The sequence below is a fragment of the Crocodylus siamensis genome, chromosome 2 (genome assembly GCF_052110815.1).
Source record: "Crocodylus siamensis isolate JL-2025a chromosome 2, ASM5211081v1, whole genome shotgun sequence".
NCBI lineage: Eukaryota > Metazoa > Chordata > Crocodylia > Crocodylidae > Crocodylus > Crocodylus siamensis.
Genome location: NC_143396.1, coordinates 288,462,904 through 288,484,822, shown reverse-complemented (window position 1 = coordinate 288,484,822; position 21,919 = coordinate 288,462,904). Strand labels below are relative to the sequence as shown.

Below are 21,919 nucleotides of genomic sequence, written 5' to 3'. Positions count from 1 at the left end.
AGCCTCGTCTGCTCTTTGTGTTCGCTCCTCTTTGCTTCCTGGCTTGTACCGCTCCCGTGGACCCCTTGCTCCTCCAGCATCACCTGCCAGCTCTTGCAGAGAGACGGGGCAGCCAACGGTCTCCATCTGAGCAGGGCAGCGGGAAACAGCATGGAGAAAGGGAACTGCCCCTGCTCTGTAATGGCAGCCTCCCTTCCCATGGTCTTTTCCATCCAGCTGTGCCCCCAGCCAGCATCCCTTGGGAGAAGGCTTCCCAGGCCCTGCAGAGCAGCCAACCCTCCCCGGGCAGTCAGTGACTGTGGGGACATCAGCGTGCTCCATAGCTGGTCAGTGCCACAGCCCTACCCATGGATGGCGTGGGGATGTCCATCAAGCAGTCTAACCTCCCCCAGCACCTCGCATCGCCCGGCCTGCCGTGCAGCCTGGAAAGCTCTGGCTGCGATTCTGTCCCTGCCTTCTCCTTCCCTGGCCTGGGAGGGCTGCAAGAAATACAGCCCAGCCACGGCAGAAATATACCCTGAGGTCTGGACAACGCTTGCATCCTTAAAACAGGGCCTGAAGGGGCTCAAGCAGGGCCCCGTGCTAGCTTTCACCTGCCTTTCGTCATTCAGAGCAGCTCCTCGCATGGCCATGGGCTTGTCAGTCACTCTCATCTGATCCAGAAAGATGGGGCAGCCCTTAGGGGTTGTCAGGCAAATTTAAATGGGGAAGGAAGAGAGATCTTGGCTGCTGTACTGGACTGCAGCAGTCGCCCGGCGGGTGAAGGAACAAGAAGCCTTTCTTTTATGCCACAGCTCAGCAAATTCTCCCCGGTTTGATTTTCTCTAGCTGCTTTTCTCCCCATAGTGCAAACGGCAGTGACACCTGGTGGTGATGCCAGGCGGGTCCCGGCAGAGCCGGGGCGGGGGAAGACAGCCCCTGTTCATCGCCAGCTTTGTGCTACTCACCTGGAAGGGTTTCAGGAACGTCTCCTCCATGGCCAGCCTCCCATATTCTGTAAAGAGCTGGAGCAAGAAGCAAAACATCAGTCAGCCTTTCAGTTTCTAAACCTACAACGCAACACACGTGGTGCCTGGAAGCGCGGCTGATCCCGCGCGGTTCCTGCTTCCAGGGCTAACCGTGTCACGGGCACCGCTGCCATTAAGGCCTGCTGGAGTGTGCATTTTCTGCTTGCATTTTAGAGGCCTATAAAGCAGCTATAAATATCACCTGATGTGCACGGGCTCAGCCTGGAAATTTTTGTTGCCAGGCCGGTGTTAGAAAGAGTATATATAAAGGGATGAAGGCAGCTGCTTGATTGCGCTGCGCTGCCCAGAGCTTCGCGGGCGCCGGCGGAGAGCGGCAGGCGGGGCGTCCTCGCGTGCTCTGAGCACAGATGGGACCGGGATTCAGCAAGGGGCGCTGACCCCTCGGGAGCTGCAGCTCCCACACTGCCACTGAACAGATGGTAGGAGGGGAGCTAACACGCAGTGAGAGAAAGGGCTGGCGGGGGGGCGTTGCTGGGGTTTTTTTTAGCAGAGCAGCCAGATTTGGAAGTTCTCCAGCCTCTCGGGGCTGTTATTTCTGATCGGAGGACAATCTGCTATTTTGCAGGTGCCTAAAAATGGATCGACATGGTAGACTGTCGTGGCTCACCCCCCACAGCCGTGCCACGTACAATAAACAGCACTGTTTTAAAACCCCCTCCACAGACATTTGCCTGGCAAAGGGGACTGGCTGAGACGAGGCAGAAATCATCCAAATGCTCTTTGGATTTTTTTTTTCCCCCAGAAAAATTCTTGCTTTCCTGTCTCTTTATTTTTTTAACTTATTTGAAAACAACAAAGACATTTCAAATGCACAAAACATAAGCAAAGGACGGGGCATCGTTAGCAAAATATTCCCATAATTAGTAGATCAGTGGGGCCACGATTCCAGGATTTAGCCAAGCCAGGCTCACCTGCGATGCAGCGTACGTGAGAGTCCCAATGTCTGCAGTTATAAACCAGCAGCATCTGTCCCATTCTTTAGGGCTCTTTCAAACACTGGGAGGAGAATTTGCTGTACAAAATTTGCTGCGTAACTGTGCTGTGCAATTTTAATCTTCAGCTTCCCAGTGATTGTGAACAAGGCTGGAGAGCTGATACCCAGACAAGCACTCATGGAAACACCTCCTGCGTCTGTCCTCGCCGTTTCTACAATCTGACCGCTCAGATCAACAGAGCCAGACTCAGCCCTGCTCCCACCTGCTCCGATACCAACCCCGGGACAAGGGCAGGAGGAGACCTCTGCTTGCAAGCTACAGCCTCCCCCGCAACCTCCTCTGGTGCATCATTAATGACTTCCAACTCCTCCGGGAAAATGGCAGTCATCTCAAGGTAGCCACAGGGGACCTATCCTGGCCTGTAGTCAGCCCCTCAACCTCAAATGGCCTCTCGCAAGCAAAAGGCCTCCTAACTCCGGTTCCCACTCCAGATCCAGATGCCAGGCGTGCCCTCTCATCCACACAGACCACATCCTCGCTGGCCTAAGCCATGTGGATTATAACATCTGATCTTCATTCACCAGCACCTGCTGGTGCCCCTCTGCTGTCTGCAGTGGACGTGCAAGGCGATCCCCATGGGAAAGAGTGACTCAATACCGCTCTGAGGTCGATTCCAGGAAGACGCACAAGCCAAACATGTTATACCCTCCCTGGGCACCCCACTGATGACCTCCAGGCACAAAACTTTAAAAACCAACTTCAGTGGGAAACTGCAGAACAAGAAATCATCCCCAGTCTGGACTGTGTTAAGTGTGGTCCAGACGGGCTGTCGATTCTTATCCCATTCCCTGAACTAAGCTATTATAACCCCCCAGTCCCCCACGCTGGGGGTTGGGGTCTGGGGGCGGGGGGCACTGGGTTGGGACTGGCCATTGGTGTTTACAAATGGGTCCTGGTACAAAAAAGTTTGAGAACCGCTCCCTTATGGCATAAGTAAGCTACTGCTTATGAAAGCTGCTGCTGCATCTCTGATTTAGTCTATAAATGCAAATCTTCTCCCATTCTCTGCCCAGGAGACTTTTCCAAAGCAGGCTTTGGCTGCCCTGTCGCAGGGCAGATCAGTGGTGGGAGGCACGGCGGGGAGGGGCAGCTGTGTAAAACCCTGCCAGGGACAGAGAACTGCTACACGCCGAGCACCCGGCGAACAGACTCCCTGCTTCCCTCCAGCCCCGGCAGGTTGCTAGCAATATCCCTGCAGAGCCAGCGAGCTGCTGCAGGACAGCGCGGAGCAGTGGTGAGCGCCGGGTCTCAGCCCAGCTCCCCACGCGGCTTTGTGTCCGGTTGGCCGAGAGGGAGCTGCAAACATCTCCAGGACCATCCCGCAGGCCTCTGCCTCCCCGAATATGGAGTCCAGCCGCAACCCCAGCACCTCAGGCCCCTTCTCAGATCAGCGACAGGACGCCCGGCGAGAGACTGGCACCCGGGCATCCAGGGTGCAGAGAGCCACCCAGCTTGCCAAGGCAGATGCACAGCACGCACTCCCCCACCTCCCACCCCGAGGCTTTTCACGCGCACCCTCAAACAAGATGGCCATAAATCTCAGCCTCCCTCGGGCCCTGCCATCTGCCAGTACAATGGAGACCCGGTCCTGCTCCCGGGCTGGGAAGCCCTGCCGCTGGCTCCTCGGCCAGGTGAATCGGGCACCAGGCCGGCGTGCTTACAGAAAGCGGGGGCTGCTCCTGGGAGACTGCTCCCCTGCATCCACTAATTCAAGACCAATAACCCTGAGACTGGCACAAGGGCCTCCACGAGCTCCTTTTGCTGCTCTACAGCTGAGCCCTCCTTTCAGGAGCAGCAGCGAGAAGCAGTAAGCACCTCGCCCTCCCCCAGCAGACGCGGCCGCGGGGCGGTGGCGGGCGTTACCTGCAGGTGCTGAAGGTCGTCTTCTTGGACGTTCTGCGACAGGTTGTAGACCTGGGTTTTAAAACAGAGGCATCAGCTGGCTGAAAGCGGCCCGGTCCCCGCAGGCGGCAGGTCTGGCTATAGGCTGCTTTGTAATGATGGTTAAATGACTGGCATTGCCACGGTGTCTGCCATGCCAGGCTGGGGAGCCGTGGCGCACGGCGCTGCACAAGATTGCCCTACAACCTCCCACAGCCATGGAGCCAGTGCTGCGGGAGGGCAGCTGCTGTCCCACGATGCGACAGAGCGATGGGAGGACCCCCCCTCATCCCACCCCCATGCACGGGGCCACGGTCTGAGGTCCCTGGAGGGAGGTGGCCTGACCTTGGTACCAGAGCACACCCACTTAGCCTGGCTCCCTCACCCCCTCTCATCTCCCACGGGTCTCCAGGGATAGTGCTGTTTTCTCTACAGGCCAGCAGGCCACCCAGGCCATGATAAATATATCCCGCTGGAGGGTTTCTCTTGTCAGAGGAGCCCGAAGTCAGCAGAGCTGGCATACAGCTACTTCCTCCAGGCCACCTTCCCCCAGCTCTCCTCTTTAACGCCAGGGATGAATGCATCCCTCTGCTGCCAGCCCCGTGCAGGGCAAAGTGTCTCCAACCCCTGCTGGGAGACGAGGGCACCAAATGCTTGGCAGACTTGTCAAGTCCAGCGGGTCCTGGGGCACATCTCAGCCAGGCATCCCTTGGGGAAAGGCACTGCCCAGTGCCAGCCACGTCCCTGCTCTCATTGCTGGGAAAGCCACATTGCAAAGTAGACTGGGGTCTCCCTGAGCGAGCTGGGCAAGGCGGCTCCCGAGACCGCCGTGTTTGTGACCCGGAGGAGGTTCCAGCGCAGAAGAAGAGACGTTACAGAGCGCCCCTCCCTCCCTCCCTTTTCTCCCCTTTCCTTCATCCGTCCTCCAAATCCCGAGCAGGAAAAAATCCCCCAAATGGGATTTTCAGCCCTGGTCTGCTCCAGGCAGCTGGAAGTGGAGCGAAGCCCATGCCAAACGTTTTGTGCAGCCCCCCCCCACCAAAGCGGTGCTGCGCATCAGCTCCATGTTACCTGTATGGAGCTAATCATCGTGCTAAGGGCGAACACCGTGGCAGAGTCCCTCAGCGTGGACTGGCTGTCAAACGTCCCCTGCGTATCCATCAGCAGCACGGCGACCTGCGGGGCAGAGAATCCCACATCAGCCGGCAGCAGAAATCTCCAGGACCGGGTATCCGCAGGGGGAAAAGCAACGCGTTAATCATGGTCGCTTGCCCCTTGCAATAAATGAAGCACGAGGGGCCAGAGAAAGAAGCTCCTGCCCATTCATTTCTGCTAGTGCACCGGCTCCTACAGGCAGCGAGTCGTGGCACGGGGGGAAAACTGCTGAATGACAGCCTGAAAGCAGGAGAGGGACGTTTTCAAAACCATCTCCTTTAGCTCTGGGTGGGTTTTCCCATGAACCCCGCTGGTTTCAAAGACGAACACAACCACATCTCTCCTGATCCTAAAAACATGTGGCTAGCATTAGAAATTGTGGGATCAATAATTTAGTGGTGAGGCTGTGTTCACTGAAGATCGGGCAAGAACGAACGGCCTTGCTGCTGCCTGGGATGGGTTTTGCAGGGAAGGAAGAGGCTCCACGGCCAGTCCTGTCTCTGGGCAGCAACGCCCTGGATGCAGCCGGCAGCCGTGGTTTTCTCGAGGGCAGCGGGGGGGGTGCCTCCAGGAGGATACGTGCTGGCTCCTAGACCCATTGTCATGGGGGCATCAGGAAGATCGGAGCTGCAGCAGGCATGCGCAGCCCCTTCACCCACCCAGGGCAAAGCCGGGCACCCACGAAGACGCTTAGGTAATCAAAGGGGCCTGCAACCAACAGCAGGCGCGAGGTAGGGCAAGCTGCTTACCTTTCTCCCGTCCGGTTTGTCCACGAGGAAGAGCTCGCTCCAGATCTGAATGCCGGTCGTCTCGCGCTCAGAGCCCCCGCGCCAGGAGAAACCCGTCAGCGGCTCGTTGTAATCCCCCAGCCAGTCCACGGACTCCTGCGTATGGGGACAGAAGAGAGTAGCTTGAGCTCTGCCCAACTCATCCAACCCCTAGCGTGGCTGCATGGCAGGCCCGGCGGGCTGGCCCCTGGCTCCAGGCGCATGCTGGAGCTGGAGCTGGAGCTGGAGCTGGAGCCAGGCCTGGCTGCCGCAGGCATGGAGAAGGCAACTGGGCACAGCACCCCTCTACGGGCCAACTTCAGTGCGACTGGGTCCTGCGGGGGGCTGGTATTTCTGGCTAGGAGGACAGAGACGTCACACCCGCCCCCGCCCCCACCCTCCCAACCCCACTTCCAGAAGGGCACAACCTCCTGCTTCAGAAACGGGAGCCTGGCTGCGGTCTCTGGGCTGCATGGGTGAGCAGCGGGAAGCAAAGCACAGCAGGGCCCCCCGGGCTACTGCGCTGCGGTCCCCAAGCGCGCTGGGGAGCACTGGCACGGCACGGGGAAGGGGGCATCCCAGCAGACCGTCATAGAGGAGTAGACCCAGAGGGGACCTCCAGTCCAATCCCCTGCCTGAGACAGGATCAGCCCTCTCAAAACCATCCCATAAAAACGATCATCTAAACCTTTTGTAACACTACCACCAACCCTGGCATAACGGAAGACATCGCACCCAAACCTGCCCCTGGGAAAGCAGAGGGGACTACAGTGGCCAACGTCCTGCTCCTGTGAAAGGTTGTCAAGAGATCCCAGCGGGAGCAGCGCGCACCTGCTGCAGAGGAAGGCCGCCAGTCCATGCCAATCTGACCAGGGGGTAAAAGTCCTTCTTGACCCCAGATATGGGTTGTCTGACCCTGAGCAGAGGGGCAAGACCCTCTAACCAGGAGCCTCCTACTTTAGTCCCAGCAGAAGCACTGGCACAGCCCGGCCCTCATCCCCAGCCTGGGCTGCAGCCAGCACCCAATGCATCTGAGGAAGGCTTAAACCCCCCCGACACATGTAACAGAAAGGTGGAGAAGGGGCAACCCGCAAAGCCCAGAAACATGGGAAATCCCTGTAGTCGAGCATAGGCATCGCTCCAACTCGACCATCCCCGACTGGTGCCCGATGGGCCGCTCGGACCTCCGCGAGGAGCAGGTCTGGATTCAGAACTGGACCAGACTTCCCCGTGCCGGAGGAGGGAGCCCCAACAGCGCCGGGCTCATGTCCCGCGTGAGCCCCTCGCCATCGTGCACGTGCCGCGCTCGGGGCCGAGACCCGCCGCCCTACCTTGTTGTACATGTATCTCAGCATGAAGTCCATCAGGAACGACTTGCCCTTGCGGAAAGCCCCGGCGACAGACACGGCCACCACCTCCTTGTCTCTGACGGCCTCCGAGAGCAGGATGCGGTTCAGGGCGGCCTCATCCAGCTCGAAGGAGTGATCGTCCTTCACAATGAGGACCTGGACCGGCCCGGCTTTCCTCACGGGCTCCTCCTCCTCGGAGCTCCACTCGTACGGCTTCTCGGAAAAGCCGCCTGTTGGAAGACAGGAACCGAGAGTGGGGTCGGTGCACATGGGCGGTCTTTTCCTATAGGACAGCCTCGTTCTTCCGCCGTGCGGGTTACCCCTGTGTATAATCCCTGGCTGATACTTACCTCCCGCATCAGGCCATAACACCTTCCCTGGGGCACTGCTCTGGGGGAGAGAAGCAAATTGCATCTTCCCGGCAGAGGTAGGAGCAGCACTCAGCCTTGCAGGGTCCCCGCCGTCCCCCCCAGACCTGAAGAGAGGGAGCGCCGGCCGGGGCAGCTGTGCTGCAGGAGCTGTCCGCCGCGAGCACAAGGCCCCGGCGCTTCACAGGCTGTTCCGGGTACGCTGAATCGGTGGCAGCGTGCCAAACACGGATAACCCGCATGATTCTCCAGGACAATGGAGCTAAGACGATAAAAGCTTTTAATGACCTCATGTTCAGCTCGGGAGGCCTAGCACACCCCCAGCTGCTCCGAGGAAGGATGCATTAGAAGAGCCATCCGCAAAAGACATCTCCATGGGGAGCTGGAAGCCGTGCGGCGGTGGCCGGCGCTCTTCTTTCCCCGTCTCGGCGCAGAGGGACATTTGGGAGGGTGGTTACCAGCCCTCAGCTCCCCTCTAGCAATGCCAATTCTCTTAGCTAGGACGGGAGCCCCTGCAGGCAGGGAGCTCCTCCATCCTTCCCGGAGATCTTGGCAGAGATCACACAGGCCCTGCCCTGAACCAGGATCTTCCAAGTGCCATTGCTGAAAGGCCGGCTCCCACAGCCCAACTTGAGCACCGGTCCGAGCAGCCCAGTTTCAAGAAGGGCTCAGTAACCCTTCTCTCTTTCACAAGCAAGGGCCCGTCTTCTGCACAGGCTTGGGGCTGATCTCCAATGGGTTGTGCCCTTTTCTGCCTCTCTGGGCACGGGTGCACCTAACAGAACGGTTTCAACGCAGGACAGACATATGAACCTGTTCGGCTGCTTCAAAGCTGCCTGAAATGGTTCAGAAGGGTGCCTGGAAGTGCTGCTTCAAAGCAGGGCGCTGTGAACCAGTTCAGTGGCACGTGTGGACACCACGCATTGTGACCCAGGTCTGGTTGGTCCTCCAGACATCCCACACTCCATCGCTCCTCACCACTACCACCTCCGGCTGCTGCCACTGGCCACTCTGGTACGCGGCCAGAGCTCGACTGCCCACTTTTCCTCCCTGCTTTTGTTGGCACGTTTTCTCCATGAGCCCCTTTGCACGGCTGGGTCACAACCTATCACTGCAACAGCCAGCTCTGGCCTCATACCCTACCCAATGGCAGCCCCTTGTCATACCCCCCTCAGCTGCTGGAACCAAAAAGAGTGGGTCCAAGCACTACCCCTCCCCAGTAGGGAGGCAAGCACGTGGCAAATTTTGGTCATCAAACTCCTGTTTAGGAAAGCAGAGGAAGAAGAAAAGTGGCAATGTCCCCAGCTGCAGGTCACCCTCCTCCTGGGACACCCGCAGTATGGGTGAAGCACTCCCCCTGTACCTACTAGTCCTCTGGGAGTCATACTAGGCTGGGTGCTTGCTCTCACCACTTGGTGTTAAGGCCCCAGCACTGTACACACTATTATGAACCAGTTTCCAATTGGTGACATTTGGGAAGGCTTCAGTTGTGACACGCGTGCACCCTCTAAAGAAGGCTTGAAAGGTGCTTTGTTGGGTTTTTATTGTATTTTATTCCTTGTGGTCATATTTTCTGGAAACAGGTGCCTCTCCCCATGCCTCTGGACCTCAGTCTAGCATCAGCTGGATGCAGGAGGCGACTGCAGCAGGCTCAGCTGTGCGTGTTGTGCTATCTTCATCCCAGATGGAAAGGCAGCAAAGGCTTTTCCTGGCTGCTTGGCGTGTGCTAACAACCACAACAAAGCCAAAGACCCCGAGTCTCCAGCCCATGGTGCAAAGTGGCTGTTCTCAGTGGTGGTAGGTGGCAGAGCAAGGAGCAATGGTCACAAGTTGCAGCAAAGGAAGTTTAGATATCAGGAAAAACTTTCTCACAAGGAGGATAATCAAGCACTGGAACAAGTCACCCAGAGAGGTGGTGGAGTCCCCATCCTTGGAGGTTTTTAAGACCCGGCTAGACAAAACCTTGGCTGGGATGAGTTAGTTGGGCACGGGCACCGAGTACATGGTGACCACCTGTCCCTACTTAGGTGGGACAGTCCCAAAATGGGAACATCAAGTCCCAGTCTGGGCTGTGTGACTCCAGGGCAGCATTTGTCCTGGACTCCCAGTATTGTGCAGGGATCCAGGTTTTTTATTCACCATGGAAAATAAGGAAAACACGGGTTTCCACTTGCAGGCTGGCAGTGTTTCAGCCTGTAAGGAGCTGCAGGGAGCGGGACGCAGGGGGTGCACCCATGCACTGCACGCATGCAGGAACACAGCCCCAGGCAGCAGTGGAGAGCAGCTCCCCCAGCAACCTGCAAGCAGATTGAGGCCCTCGTGGTGAGGGAAGAAGTGGGGTAGGCCAGCGGTTCCCAAACTGTGGGTCGCCAAATGGAGTCACAACATCAGCGGATAGGATCGCAGGAGTTGGAGGGCTGTGGGTTGGGAGTGAGGGGCCAGGCTGAGGAAATGGAGCTATAAATGGGGTCATGCTGAGGAGACATTGGGGAAACACTGGCCTAGGCATCGAATCATCCTTCTGAGCCGGTCTCCTGGGCCTTGACCTATTCTACGGGTGTGGGAGACCCAGGGAGGGAGCCGCGGCTGAAGCCAACGCATGCCCTAAAGGCCTTGCAAGTAGCAGGCCTGGCCTGATGCGCTGTGGCACCCGCGGTGGTCGGCGAGGAAGGGCATTAGGGTCAGCTGGCTCGTCTCTCCATCGGGCTGCCAGGGCAGGGAGGGGTGCAGGGAGACGGTCAGTTCTGCTGCTGGAGCCTGCGTGGCTGAGTCCATCCTCCCTCCAGCCCAGCCGCTGGAGATGCGGGCGGCAATAGGAAACCCAGCCGAGCTTTCTTTTCTCCCTAATGGAAAACCCCACTAAGTAATCTCAGCATATTCCCCCGGGTTTCACAGCACCAACGTGCAACCGGTCTTTTTGTTCCTGCTCTCCAGGAGCTCCCGCAGAGGCTGGAGGAAGGACTCTCACAGTGTCTACGGGCAAGTCCAGCAGCAGCTCCGATCCAGAAAAAACCCACCGGGCATCTTCCCTTACTGCTCTCGCCAAGGCTCAGGGTGAAACCCAGACGGTCCGAGTCCAAGGGGGCTCTCAAAGCCCCCGAGCAGCAGGTTTTGTCTTTAAGGCAATGCTCGGGCAGAGGTCAGGAGCTTTCCTCTGGGGACCCCCCCTGCACACCTGCACGAGAGGGACCTGCTAGCCCATGGCTGGAGCATCCTGATCCCTCCCGACAAAGACTAGATGGATTAAAACTAAACATCCAGAAGTGCAAGCTCTTGGGCAAGTCTCTTTGGACATTGCAGGGCCAGGGGCAAAGCTTTGCCCATAGCAGGGGACGGTGGAGCCTTGTGACGGCAAGGGAGACATGGCTGAGCGGCAGGGCTTTCCCTGCTGCAGTGACACCATTTCGTCTGAGCAGCAGAGCTATGTCCCTGCTAGGTCCCTTTCCCCCACAACATAACGACCTTTTCTCATCCCTCGTTAACCCATACCTGCCAGCAGCCAGGCCAGACTATGAACCTGGCAGCCAGAGGGCTGGACAAGCAGTCGCCCTGCACCGAGCTAGAAGGGACAGAGACTTCTTGCGCAGCGAGCGCCTGTCCCTCTGCCTGCCCTTACCCCGCGGCAAGTGAAAGCCACTGGGTGCTGCTGCCCCCTGAACGAAGCAGGGCTGAGGCGGCCCGGCTCGGTGCTCACCCACTGCAGGACGAGAGCATGTAGATAGGACCATCACCGTGCAGTAAGTCCGGGCCCTGCAACGCGACTGCTCCTCCAAACCCAGGGGCTCGGCGCTGCCCCGTCACATTTACAGCTATCAAACCACACAGGGCATTAACCCGAACACGCCTCTGAGCAGATCTCAGCCACACATCTCTGCTCCCATCCCAGGACAGGCAAACCTCCCTATATAAATGGCCCGCGGACTTCCTTATTTGCTGCCCATGCATGGGTTCACCAGATGATGCTTATTTGCAGTGAGTCAGACGCTCTTTCTATAGGCTGGAAATCAGATGACCCTAACCGGTCTCTTTGCCACAGCTCACATCTCCCCTTTCAAGGAGCTCCTTGCTGGCAGGCGCACACGACCGGCTTTCCAAGATGAAAAGGAAGGAAACTCGGAGCTTCCCCAAGCATACTTCTGTTTTGACTCGCATTCAGGCTAAACGCCACGCTTTCAGCGCCACGTCAGCTCCCCTCTGCAGTGATGTCAATTGTCAAGCTGTTCATTCATCGATTGCCAGGATTTTATCTCCCCTTTTTTTTTTTATAACAGCTGAATTCTTCTCACTTAACTGAAAGCCTTCGAGGAAGGGTGGGTCCCCTTCCTCTATATGGTGATATAAAAGGGGAACACGGCAGAGAGCAACATCTGCGCAGTCCTATTTATGTCCTCTGAGAGCCAAGCGGCAGAAAGGGTTCACCTAACCAGCCCCTTGAAATGGTTGGGACTGGCTGCTGCATGCACTGGCCATCCAAGGAGGGAATAGGACGAATAGTCAATTGTTTTTAGGAATTTTGTGCTAGATGATAGAAGATAAAATAAGCTAAAAAATGAAGCATGTTCCACGTTCCTCCGAAGTGCTGGTGCCCAGCAGCGCACGCAGCGGGACAGGGCTTCTGCAGAAGAGTAAAGAGGGCAAGCCGCCTGCCAGCAGCCGAGCCGACGTGCCTTTGGCATGTGCTTGCAGCGCCGAGGGATCAGATCACACCACGGGGGTCTTAGCAGAGCTTTAACGCGCAGAAAAAAGTCAGCTTCAGTTTCTGCAGCAAGGTGATATGCAAGCATAAAGGAGAAGGGTTATAGCCATCAGAGCAGGAGGGTCTGGAAGAGCTGGGGGAGCGATAACCTACTTCGCTTTTAGGTGGAGCTGGGCCCATTCACAAGAGGGGGTGTCTGTTGTGCTCAGGGCAGCGGGGCTGGCCTCCAGGCTGCAGGAGGCCCCGCGTGCCCATGCTCCTAGCTCAACCACCCTCCCTTCAGTGTCAAGGCTGAACCTGGGGCTCTCGTCCCCGGGTGAAACCCTGGGAGTTGATCTCACGTATGAGAAAAAGCCCCTCCACATTCAGGCCCTGAGAAAGCCGGTTTGCTCATTTATGCCCAACCTTAATGAGCCCTTGGAAACAACAGGATTACCTCGACGGGTCCTGCAAATGCCAGTTTGCAGGAGAGGGCTGTTGATCCCTAATTAGCTAAACCAATTAATGAAACCCAGCTGATGCCTAGGGTCTATCCTGACACCCTCTGAATCACGGCACTTTGCTGCAAGGACAGCCAGGAGCTAGCAAAAAACCCGCAAATCAAAACCCACAAATAGAGCTGTACAGTGAACACTTTGCTAGTCTGTCTTTCTCCCTCTGAAACGACACCCCAGCAGCTACACTGAGTAGGGTCCCCCCGCCGGTGCCTCGGTGAAGCCCAGCCAAGGGCAGCGCCGATGGCTGCCTGGCATCCTCTCTGAAAAGTTTCAGGCTGCCTCCAGTGCACCTCTGCCCCCCACAACAGCCATCCAGGGGACCAAGCACTGAGCGGGGCCTAGGGGGAAAACTCAGCTCTCGCCCCAAGCGGGCCCGTGAAGCACCCTGGGGTGTGCGTCGCACACCAGGGCAGTTCAAGCTTTTACACGTGTCCAGGGACTCCCTGGAAGCGGGTCCGCTGCTTGCTTCAGCAGCACATGACAGCTGCTGCCACCGGGGTCCTACTCGCTCGGCTCTCGCCGCACTCGCTCAGAGCAAGCTCGGCCTTGGCTGTCATCTTCCACGTCCTGGGGGGCGCAGGGAACGGCAGCGTCCTTCCGAGCGCATGGGTGATCTGAAAGCTAGCGGGACTTCTGCGCACAGGAACCTGCCTTGGAGCCATCAGCCGGGAGGATGGGCAGCAATTTGTGGCAGACAAAGCAAAAGATTGGGACAGGATGGGATGGGGGCAGGGAGATCCTGTTGTAAGGAGCATGCTGAGTTGCTCAAATGTCAGCAGGGCGAGGGTTAAGGCTGTCTCGCCCAGCAGAGGAAAGGCCACAGCTGCATCCCTGATGCCGGGGAGCCCGGCTGGGACAGCCCCGCTCATTGTTGGAGGGTGATGGGCAGGGTGCGAGGTGCCTCGACTATCTGTGAGCAAAGCTGGGCTCTCCTGCATGCCCTAAGCAGCCTGGCCTTGTTCCCTGTCTCCTTGTCTTCGGTTTGGCCTTTGATTCCAGCTCGGACCCCTGAGGACTGCCCTGTTTCATTGCTGTCTCTCCACCCCAGCTGGCACAGGTGAAGCTCTTGCTGAGATGCTCTCCACCCCAGCTCCTTGGCGGCTTTCTGCTGGTGTCACGTGAAGACCTCCTTTCTCCCCCGCACTGCCCCATGCAGATACGCTCACAGCCCTGAGAGCAGGACTGCTTGTTTGCCTGCCCTGCCTGGGCCCTGGGCGTTCAATGCGCTGAGCCCCATTCCTGACTGCGGCTCGGTGCTGGTGGTAGGTATTGGAGTACTTGTCCTTTTCTTCTCTCCAGGGGGAGACCGTGCTCCAAAAGGGACGAGGAAGGGGCCCAGGTCCATTTCTCCCATGGAGGGGCTGTTGATATTTGCACTGCTGTCCGCAGCCTGCGCTAGCCAGGGCGCACAGCCCCAGAGCCATAGCTTGGTCAAGGGCATCCTGCGGCAGGACCTGGGGCGCAGGGTCGTGTGCGACCCTGGGAGGTGCACTGTCCAACTGAGCACGTTCCTGCTGGAGTCGGGAAGGAGGGGAACAAACCCGGGACAGAGGGCAGGCAGAGCCCATCCAACCTGCGCAGGACCTGCGATGAGGCGTGCAGGTCCCGTCCTGGAAATATTTTTGACTTCATAGAAACCTCCTCACACGTCAGGCGCCAGCTCTGGCCTCCTAGCTGAAGGGAAGCATGACGGTAATGCCTAACTACCGCCCCTTTCGGGTACATGTGTCGGGGCGGGCTTAAGCCTTCATCGGAGGCATTGGGTGCTGGCTGCAGCCCAGGCTGGGGATGGGGACTGCGCTGTGCCAATGCTCCTGCTGGGGCTTAAAGCTGGGGGGTCCCGTAGAGGGTCTTGCCCCTCCGCCCAGGGTCAGAAAGGAATTTTACCTCCGTGTCACATTGGTGCGAGGTTTTGTCTGTCTCGGGGGGCACAGCCCCTACGTGGGATCTCTTGAGCACCTTTTATAGAAGCAGGATGTTGGCTGCCACGGGTCGCCGCTGTCCCTATGGCAGGTGATGTCTTGTGCTGTGTCAGGACTGACAGTAATTTTGCAAGGAGTTTAGTTGATGGTTTGGATAGGGATGGCCCTGCCTCGAGCAGGGGTTTGGATTAGATGACCTCTGGAGGCCCCTTGCAGCCCCACTGCTCTAGGATCCTACAGTTGTAACTCAAGCTGCCCAGCGGGGCTGCAGTGTTACCCCTCCTACATCTCTCTCCACCCCAGGAGTTTCAAGCAGTTTGGGAGCAGGGTTGTTAAAGGGATTTATACAGTATGGGTATGCATCTTGCAGCTGATAAACCCTTCTCCTGCATGGTTTTATTTTCCTTCCTCCCCTGAGCAGCCAGGCCTGCAGTGTGCCCTGATGCCCCCTGCACTGTACAGCAGTGCTGCAATGGCGCCGTGCTCTTGCTTGAAGGCTGGGCCAGGCCCCTGCTGATTTGGCATCTCCTGCAGCTGGTAGCAGATGCTGGCTGCACTTCACGCATCAGCAATCAGATACAGCCCTTCTCTATCCTGGCAGCACAATGACCCAGATGAGCTTATAGCCAAATCAGCAGATTTTCCTCCTCCAGCCTTGGCAGATGCAATGACTGGGTGTGGTGACAGTCCAAGGGGTCTGGGATCTTCCTGAAAGAAAGGCAGCTGATATCACTGGGATGTCAACCCGTGCTGGCCATTGTATGCATCTGCTTTGCTGTACCTTGCTTGGATGCCAAAACCTGCCATGCCACCTAGGAACTTGTTTGGTCTCAGCAGTCGTCACTAACTGGCATTAGAGTCCGAGGGCAGTGGGGCTGGAAGGGACCGCCCGAGGTCGCGCCTAGTCCCCCCCTGCCTGAAGCAGCAGCATCCCCACCCACACCTTCCTGTTGTTTGACTTGGATGCTATGGGACTGGGCACATGGCTTATTCAAAGCAAACAGAAACCCGAGAAGACCCGAAACAGCAGCTTTGGCAAATAGTCTGCAGAAATTTTCACAGCCGTCAGCTTAGCTCACAGCGGGGTGGAAGAGGTATGCTATCGTGACGCTTGTAAAGGGTTAAGCTGCAGGAGCCGGTGGGGAGGAAAGCTCTAAGCTATGCACTATGAAGACCTGATAAGGGAGTTTTATCCAAGTTAACAGGCACCTGCCAGGTTACTTCTCAGCTATTACGCCCAATTTATGACTTGGGATTGTCAGTGGTTAGGAGGGGTCATGTCCGTTCACTGATCCACTTTCAGAATAAGGTTCAGTAATGATGATTGCAGGGCAAGGGAAGCGGGGAAGATTTTATTCTCACCCACTGACATGAAAGGCCCTGCACAGCCCCACACAACAGCAGTGGATGCAGGAGAGGCCGCGAGATCAATGCATGGCAGCGAGGGGCCTATGGCTCGAGCGAAAGCCGGCGGGATGTACAACCACATGTCCGCTTAAAGCAAACTCCTTGCAGCCCCATCTCCAGGAAAGCCTGCCTCCTTCAGACCGCATCTCCCAGGCTCACCCTCTGTGAACCACCATGGGCTTGTCATTTCTGGGATTCATTGTTTTGAGATGTTTCTGTTTTCACCTCCCTGGTTGTTGCAGCAGTCACCAGAGCCGTGACCCTCGATCAGCGTGCCATGGTACCCTGGCGTGCCCCAAGATCCTTTCAAGTGTGATGCCACACAACATTAGCGCTGTTAAGTGTGAAATCGCAATTCACAAGATCAACCCAGAGATTTCAAATGGGGATCCATAGTGCCGGGGGCGTGGGGAGTTCTTTGTAACAGAAGAATCGGGCTAGTCTTTTTCTGGAGTCAAGAAAGCAAGTGGGAGTCAGCACCTGGCCTCCAGTTTACCGAGCGGGACCTTGAGTCTAGGAAGATTAAGAACTACAGAGTGCAGAAAGCAATTAAATAATCGAATAATAGAAGGGTGATGGCACCTGAAAGCTTGCAAAGAACTTCTTAACAAACAACTCAGCAGGTCTAATAAAAGAGATCACATCTACCCAAGGAACCTGGCCGGCCAAATCTAGAAGGCATGGAAAGCCATTTTGGTCTTCTTGAGGCAATGAAACTTTGTATTGGGAAAGGGCCTGACTGCGTGATGGCATTGTGCCTCTTCTGGAATCGTTTCTCTCTGAGAAAACTTGTGTTTAGCTGCTTGATAGAAGTTAAGATCTCAATTACCAGGAACTGAAAATGAGTGTACTATGTGGTCATAGACCTATGTGTCACTGTCCTGTCTTCTCCTTTTCTTTTCTCTGTTGCTTACTGAATTGAGAAAGGATAGGCAGAGGCAGGATTTCTAGCAAAAACCATTGGGGGATAGAGATCATTGGGAAGTGGGGCTGGAAGGACCCTCCAGAGGTCACATTTAGTCCAGCCCCTGCCTGAGGCAGGATCAGCCCTATCCCATCCCATCCTAACCACTTCATAAAACTACCGTCAACCCAACACAACACAAGCCATAACTCCTTAACCTGCAACGGGTAACGCAAGGGGGACCACAGCAGCCAGCATCCTGCTTCTATCAGAAATTGTTAATAGATGCTCAAGAGATCCTGGGTAGAGGCCATGCCCACGGCTACAGAAGAAGACCCCACAGCCCTCTGCCCAGTCGGTGCCAATCTGACTGTGGGTGAAAAGTCCTTCCTGACCCCAACTATGGCATTGGCCACAACTCAAGTAGAAGGGCAAGACCCTCTAGCCAGAAGCCTCCGGCTTTCGACCCAGCAGGAGCATCGGCACAGCCCAGTCAAAATCCCCAGCCTGGGCTGCAGCCAGTACCCAATGCATCGGAAGGAGGCTTAAACACGGCCTGATGCATGGAGCAACCAGCAAAGCCCAGAAGCCTGCAGAACACCCATAGCAAAGCACGGGCATAGTTATGTCTCAATCATCCACACCACTGGCTGTCCAACCTCTTCTTGAACACCTCCAGGGATGGAGAGTCCACAGCTCCCCTAGGCCTTGCTGTTCTCACCGCGATGAGTTTTTCCTGATATCCAACTTAAACTGAGTTGGCTGCAACTTCAAGTCATTTTGTCACTGAGTGTCCTCCACTAGGAATAAGCCCAGGAGTGGCGTGAAAAGCTCCCCTGGCGTTTCCATGGGAGCAAGGCTCAGCCATGCCCGTAGAAAGGGCAGCAGAGCAGGTGCCTGCAGCAGGAAGGGGCCGTAGCTGCCAGTGTCACGCTAATAGCTCCATTAACCTCACCACTTTCACCTGCTGAGGCTCGGGGTCAGCATTTCTTGAAGGTGAGAGGAGACATCTGAGTGTACCTGAGCAAGTTTCCTGCTGCTTTGCAGTTTTGCAGCTTGATTTCATTAGTCTATAAGGTGCAAATCTACCCTGCCGCCTTCTTGAAAGTGAGCCAATGAACAGCCAGCACGTTTTTTAGCCTTGCTTCCTCCCAGGGATATGCCTGGTTTGCCTCGCATCTGTGGTAGGGCTCTGTCTGGCTCATGATGCTCCTGACACCGGTGGGCTTAGCCAGGGCTGGTGTAACAAGGCGTAATTTATTCCATGCTCCACTCTCCCTCGTCCAGGCCCTACGGATCACGCAGCTAATGGAGCGCTGCTAGGAGGCAGGGCAGGATGCTGATGAAACAGCCATTCCAGCTCCCACTATCCACAAAGCAGGTCCAGCAGATCTTCCCTTCTTCCCCTTCAAATGCAGCAGGGCATAGAGTTAATAGATTTCATAGATGTTTGGGTTGGAAAGGACCATAGCAAATCATCGAGTCCGACCCCCTGCCCTGGGCAGGAAAGAGCACTGGGGTCAGATGACCCCAGCCAGGTGCATGTCCAGTCTCCTCTTGAAGACCCCCAAGGTAGGGGAGAGCACCACCACCCTTGGGAGCCTGTTCCAGATTTGGGTAACCCTTACCATAAGGAAATTCTTCCTGATGTCCAACCTAAATCTGCTCTCTGTCAGTTTGTGGCCACTGCAGTAACTCCAAGGGGTGCCCTGGTAAACAGAGCATCTCCTATACCCTGCTGTCCCGACCCTGATGAATTTGTAGACAGCCACTAGATCCCCACTCAGCCTTCTCCTGCAGAGGCTGAAGAGATCCAGGTCCCTCAATCTCTCCTCGTAGGAGCTTTCCTGCAGGCCCCTAACCATCCAAGTAGAACCTCCTCTGGACCCTCTCAAGGTTGCCCGCATCCCCCTTGAAGTACGGCGTCCAAAGCTGGACGTAGTACTCCAGCTGCGGCTTCACCAAGAGCGGGGAAGCATCGCCTCCCTAGACCTATTTGTGATGCACCTGCTAATGCATGACAGAGTGCGGTTGGCTTTACTGATCACTTCGTCACGTTGACGACTCGTGTTCATCTTGGAGTCGACTAGGTCTCCGAGATCCCTTTCTGCTGCCGTGCTGCTTAGGAAGTCATCCCCCAGGCTGTAAGCATGCTGGTGATTCCTTCTCCCTAGGTGCAGCACCTTGCACTTATCTTTGTTGACCTGCATGCTATTCTGCTCTGCCCACTTTTCCAACCTGTCTACATCCACCTGAATCCATTCCCTGCCCAACTAGTATGACATTAGGGCATTAATTAGCCCTAATGTCATCAAACTGCCCAAACTGCTAGGACTGCCTGGTGAAACCCTTGGCCAAGTGTCACCATCTTAAGACTATCGGGCTGAGTTGCACAGTATTAACAGTGACACAATTTAAGGACTGGGATTGTCTGATGATTTATTTTCTGGGTGTCCAGCTGGCAGCACTGACAACTCTTGCAATTTTATCGAGAGTCTTGCAATAGTTGATGTTTTTGCTTAAGGTCCCAGCTGCCTGAAACAAAGAGGGATTATGACACTCTCTCAGTTTTCCCTATACAAGTAGGATTTTTGACCTTCATGGTTGCAAGGAAATGCCTGTAAACTTGCTCTGATGTCCCTACCAGGTTGGAAGCAGAAGGCAAAAAGAGAGGACTCGACATATGCTGTTGGAGAACGCAGGATCATAGGTCTGGGCCACGGAGGTCAATCCCCTGCGTTCCCAGGCTACTGACAACCCTTGCTCTGAACCGTCCTCTACAACTACAAGGAACAAAAACTGAAACACCAAAAAACCCCAGAGACAGAAGGCAGCATAGGAGTGCCCCCTAGACTAAACTGAATCAGAGACGCACAAGCTTTTCTGAACAACCATTTACTTCATCACCCCATAAACAAGTAAAAGAAGGGGTGATGAGGGCACTGCCACTGCAGAAACAGGGAAGTAGTTAATATATCCATGACTCTCAACCAGGGAGCCGGGAAGCCTTGGGGGGCCTCCAGCCCCTTTGAAGCATGCGAGGAAATAAGCAGATAAGTGCAGGTTCAGGCTTGTCCCTGCCTGGACCCCCACCTCCAATGCCAGCCCCTCTGCAAAGCAAGTGAGCACTATCATATAGAAAGTTAGTTGTGAAATTGGGTGCCACTCAGTTCGTAAGAGATGTGGAGGGATGTTTTCAGTTCAAAAAAGGTTGACCACTCTAATATATTGACCCTAGACAAAAGACCACGCCCCAGAGGAAGGCAAACCCCTAAAAAGCCTTGCCAGTTTGCCCTAGGGGAAGAACTTCTTCCTGACGGATGTGACCCTGAGCCGAAGAGCAAGGTCCTCTTGCCAGAAATCCCTAGAGTCGAAAGCCAGAAAGCAGGGACAGAGGACTCAACACCTACTATGCGAAAAAAGAAAACAACCCAACTCGTGGCTCTTAAGCCAATGCTGTAAGGTGGGCTTCCAAACCCCCTAATACCGTCCCCGAGGCACTTGGGCTAGGCCCTTCTGTTCCCCAGGTGGGGACTCTGCCTTTTCCGAAAGCCAGGCTCAGTCATGACTCATCCCTTTTTCTAGATCGGAAAACCGAATCGTCGTTCTTCTCTGGGCCGCCCTGATTACACCTTGTCCCACATTGATGGGCGAGAGACAGACCCGTATGTGCCCTGCTCCAGTCTGTGCTTTTTTTAGCAAGTGCATTATGAATTGGGAGGAGCAGAGCGCTCGAGCATGACCCTAATGGGAGGCAGGCGGCTGAAATAGGCAAGTTAAAAATTAAAAAGGATTTCAGAGGGAGGATGGCTGACCTCCTGTCGGCCGCACTCCAGCTTGCCGAGTCTTACAGGACCAATTAGGGCTCCGTCTAGCAGTCCTCGTTTAGACAAAACCTTGCTGTTGGCAAGCAAAGAAAAAAAAAAGTGTGCTCTTAACAGCACCTTCTGAAGGGGGGCATTTGCTCCACAACAGATGGCAACCCAAGGCCTAACCACCACTTCTCACGATGAGCTGCGTGAGGTTTAAATGACGCGCCCCTCCTGTCGATCCTCTGCCTGGGGCCAATTTCAGCCTTAATGAACACCCCCCAGAGTAGAGAGCTTGCTAGGGTAGATGTAGGTGGATGGGAAATGCAGGCAATCGTTCTGGGATCCGCACAATTGTTTCTTTCCCCTAATTTGATCTCTGATCTTCAAAACAGATATTTTTTTTTTTTAAACAAAGGAACAAAAGGAGTGGCAAGGTCATATTCAGCAGCAAGCTGTTGAATTGTCAGCCCTGATGAATGGGAGGTAACTAGAACAAAGTCTGTGCTATTTCCAAACCATGTAATGTTCTTTATGACCCATGCACACATTTTTAACCGCTGCGAGAAGCTTTCTGCCTCCACTTACAGACAAGCCTACATGTAAAGAGCTCTAGTCTGCTGCGTTGCCAGCTGGGTTAAAGAAACGAGCCCTGGAAGAGTCATTACAAAGACTGATGTCACTACACAATATTTGCAGCCTCTTTTAGAGCAAAAGCACATCATGGAGGGAGGTCACAGTTTCTGTTGTATAAATGTGCATTTATATTCTAGGGGGCTCTGGCTAATAAACAGCACCGGCAATTAATTCCCTGATTTATGCCTGCAATATCAGCAAGCATGACTAAGCGTATGGGAAATCATAGGATAAGGATATAGCAGCCACAGAGGCTTTGGTTTTGATCGGTTGTTGGAATGCAGCAAAAGGCGGCTGATCCTGTTTCTAGAAGAAAGGTCCCTTTTGATCAGTGGTTCTCAACCTTTTTAGGCTCCAGACGCCCCTTTGGAAAATGCCAGCTTTTTATTTTTACTCTTTTTTTTGCTAGGGGAAAATACTTGAGCAATTCTTCCACTGCAAAGAGCTCAGAGAGCCCACCGCAGAACAGAGTGGTTTTAATACTCTGGTTTCCTGCTTAGAATCG

At 55.5% G+C, this 21,919-nt stretch overlaps 1 protein-coding gene across 2 annotated transcripts in view; it reads right to left on the bottom strand.

The window, feature by feature from the left end:
- The window catches only part of ATL1 (atlastin GTPase 1), a 44,313-nt gene that overhangs the window by 19,580 nt on the left and 2,814 nt on the right, over positions 1-21,919 (bottom strand). For both annotated transcript variants that reach the window (XM_090034340.1, XM_090034341.1), the window contains exons 2-6: positions 7,158-7,405; positions 5,809-5,943; positions 4,976-5,080; positions 3,887-3,937; positions 948-1,004 (exon numbers count right to left, since the gene is read on the bottom strand). In XM_090034340.1, the coding sequence (XP_089890466.1) occupies positions 948-1,004; positions 3,887-3,937; positions 4,976-5,080; positions 5,809-5,943; positions 7,158-7,405 (596 nt within the window). The remainder of the gene's footprint in view (positions 1-947; positions 1,005-3,886; positions 3,938-4,975; positions 5,081-5,808; positions 5,944-7,157; positions 7,406-21,919) is intronic.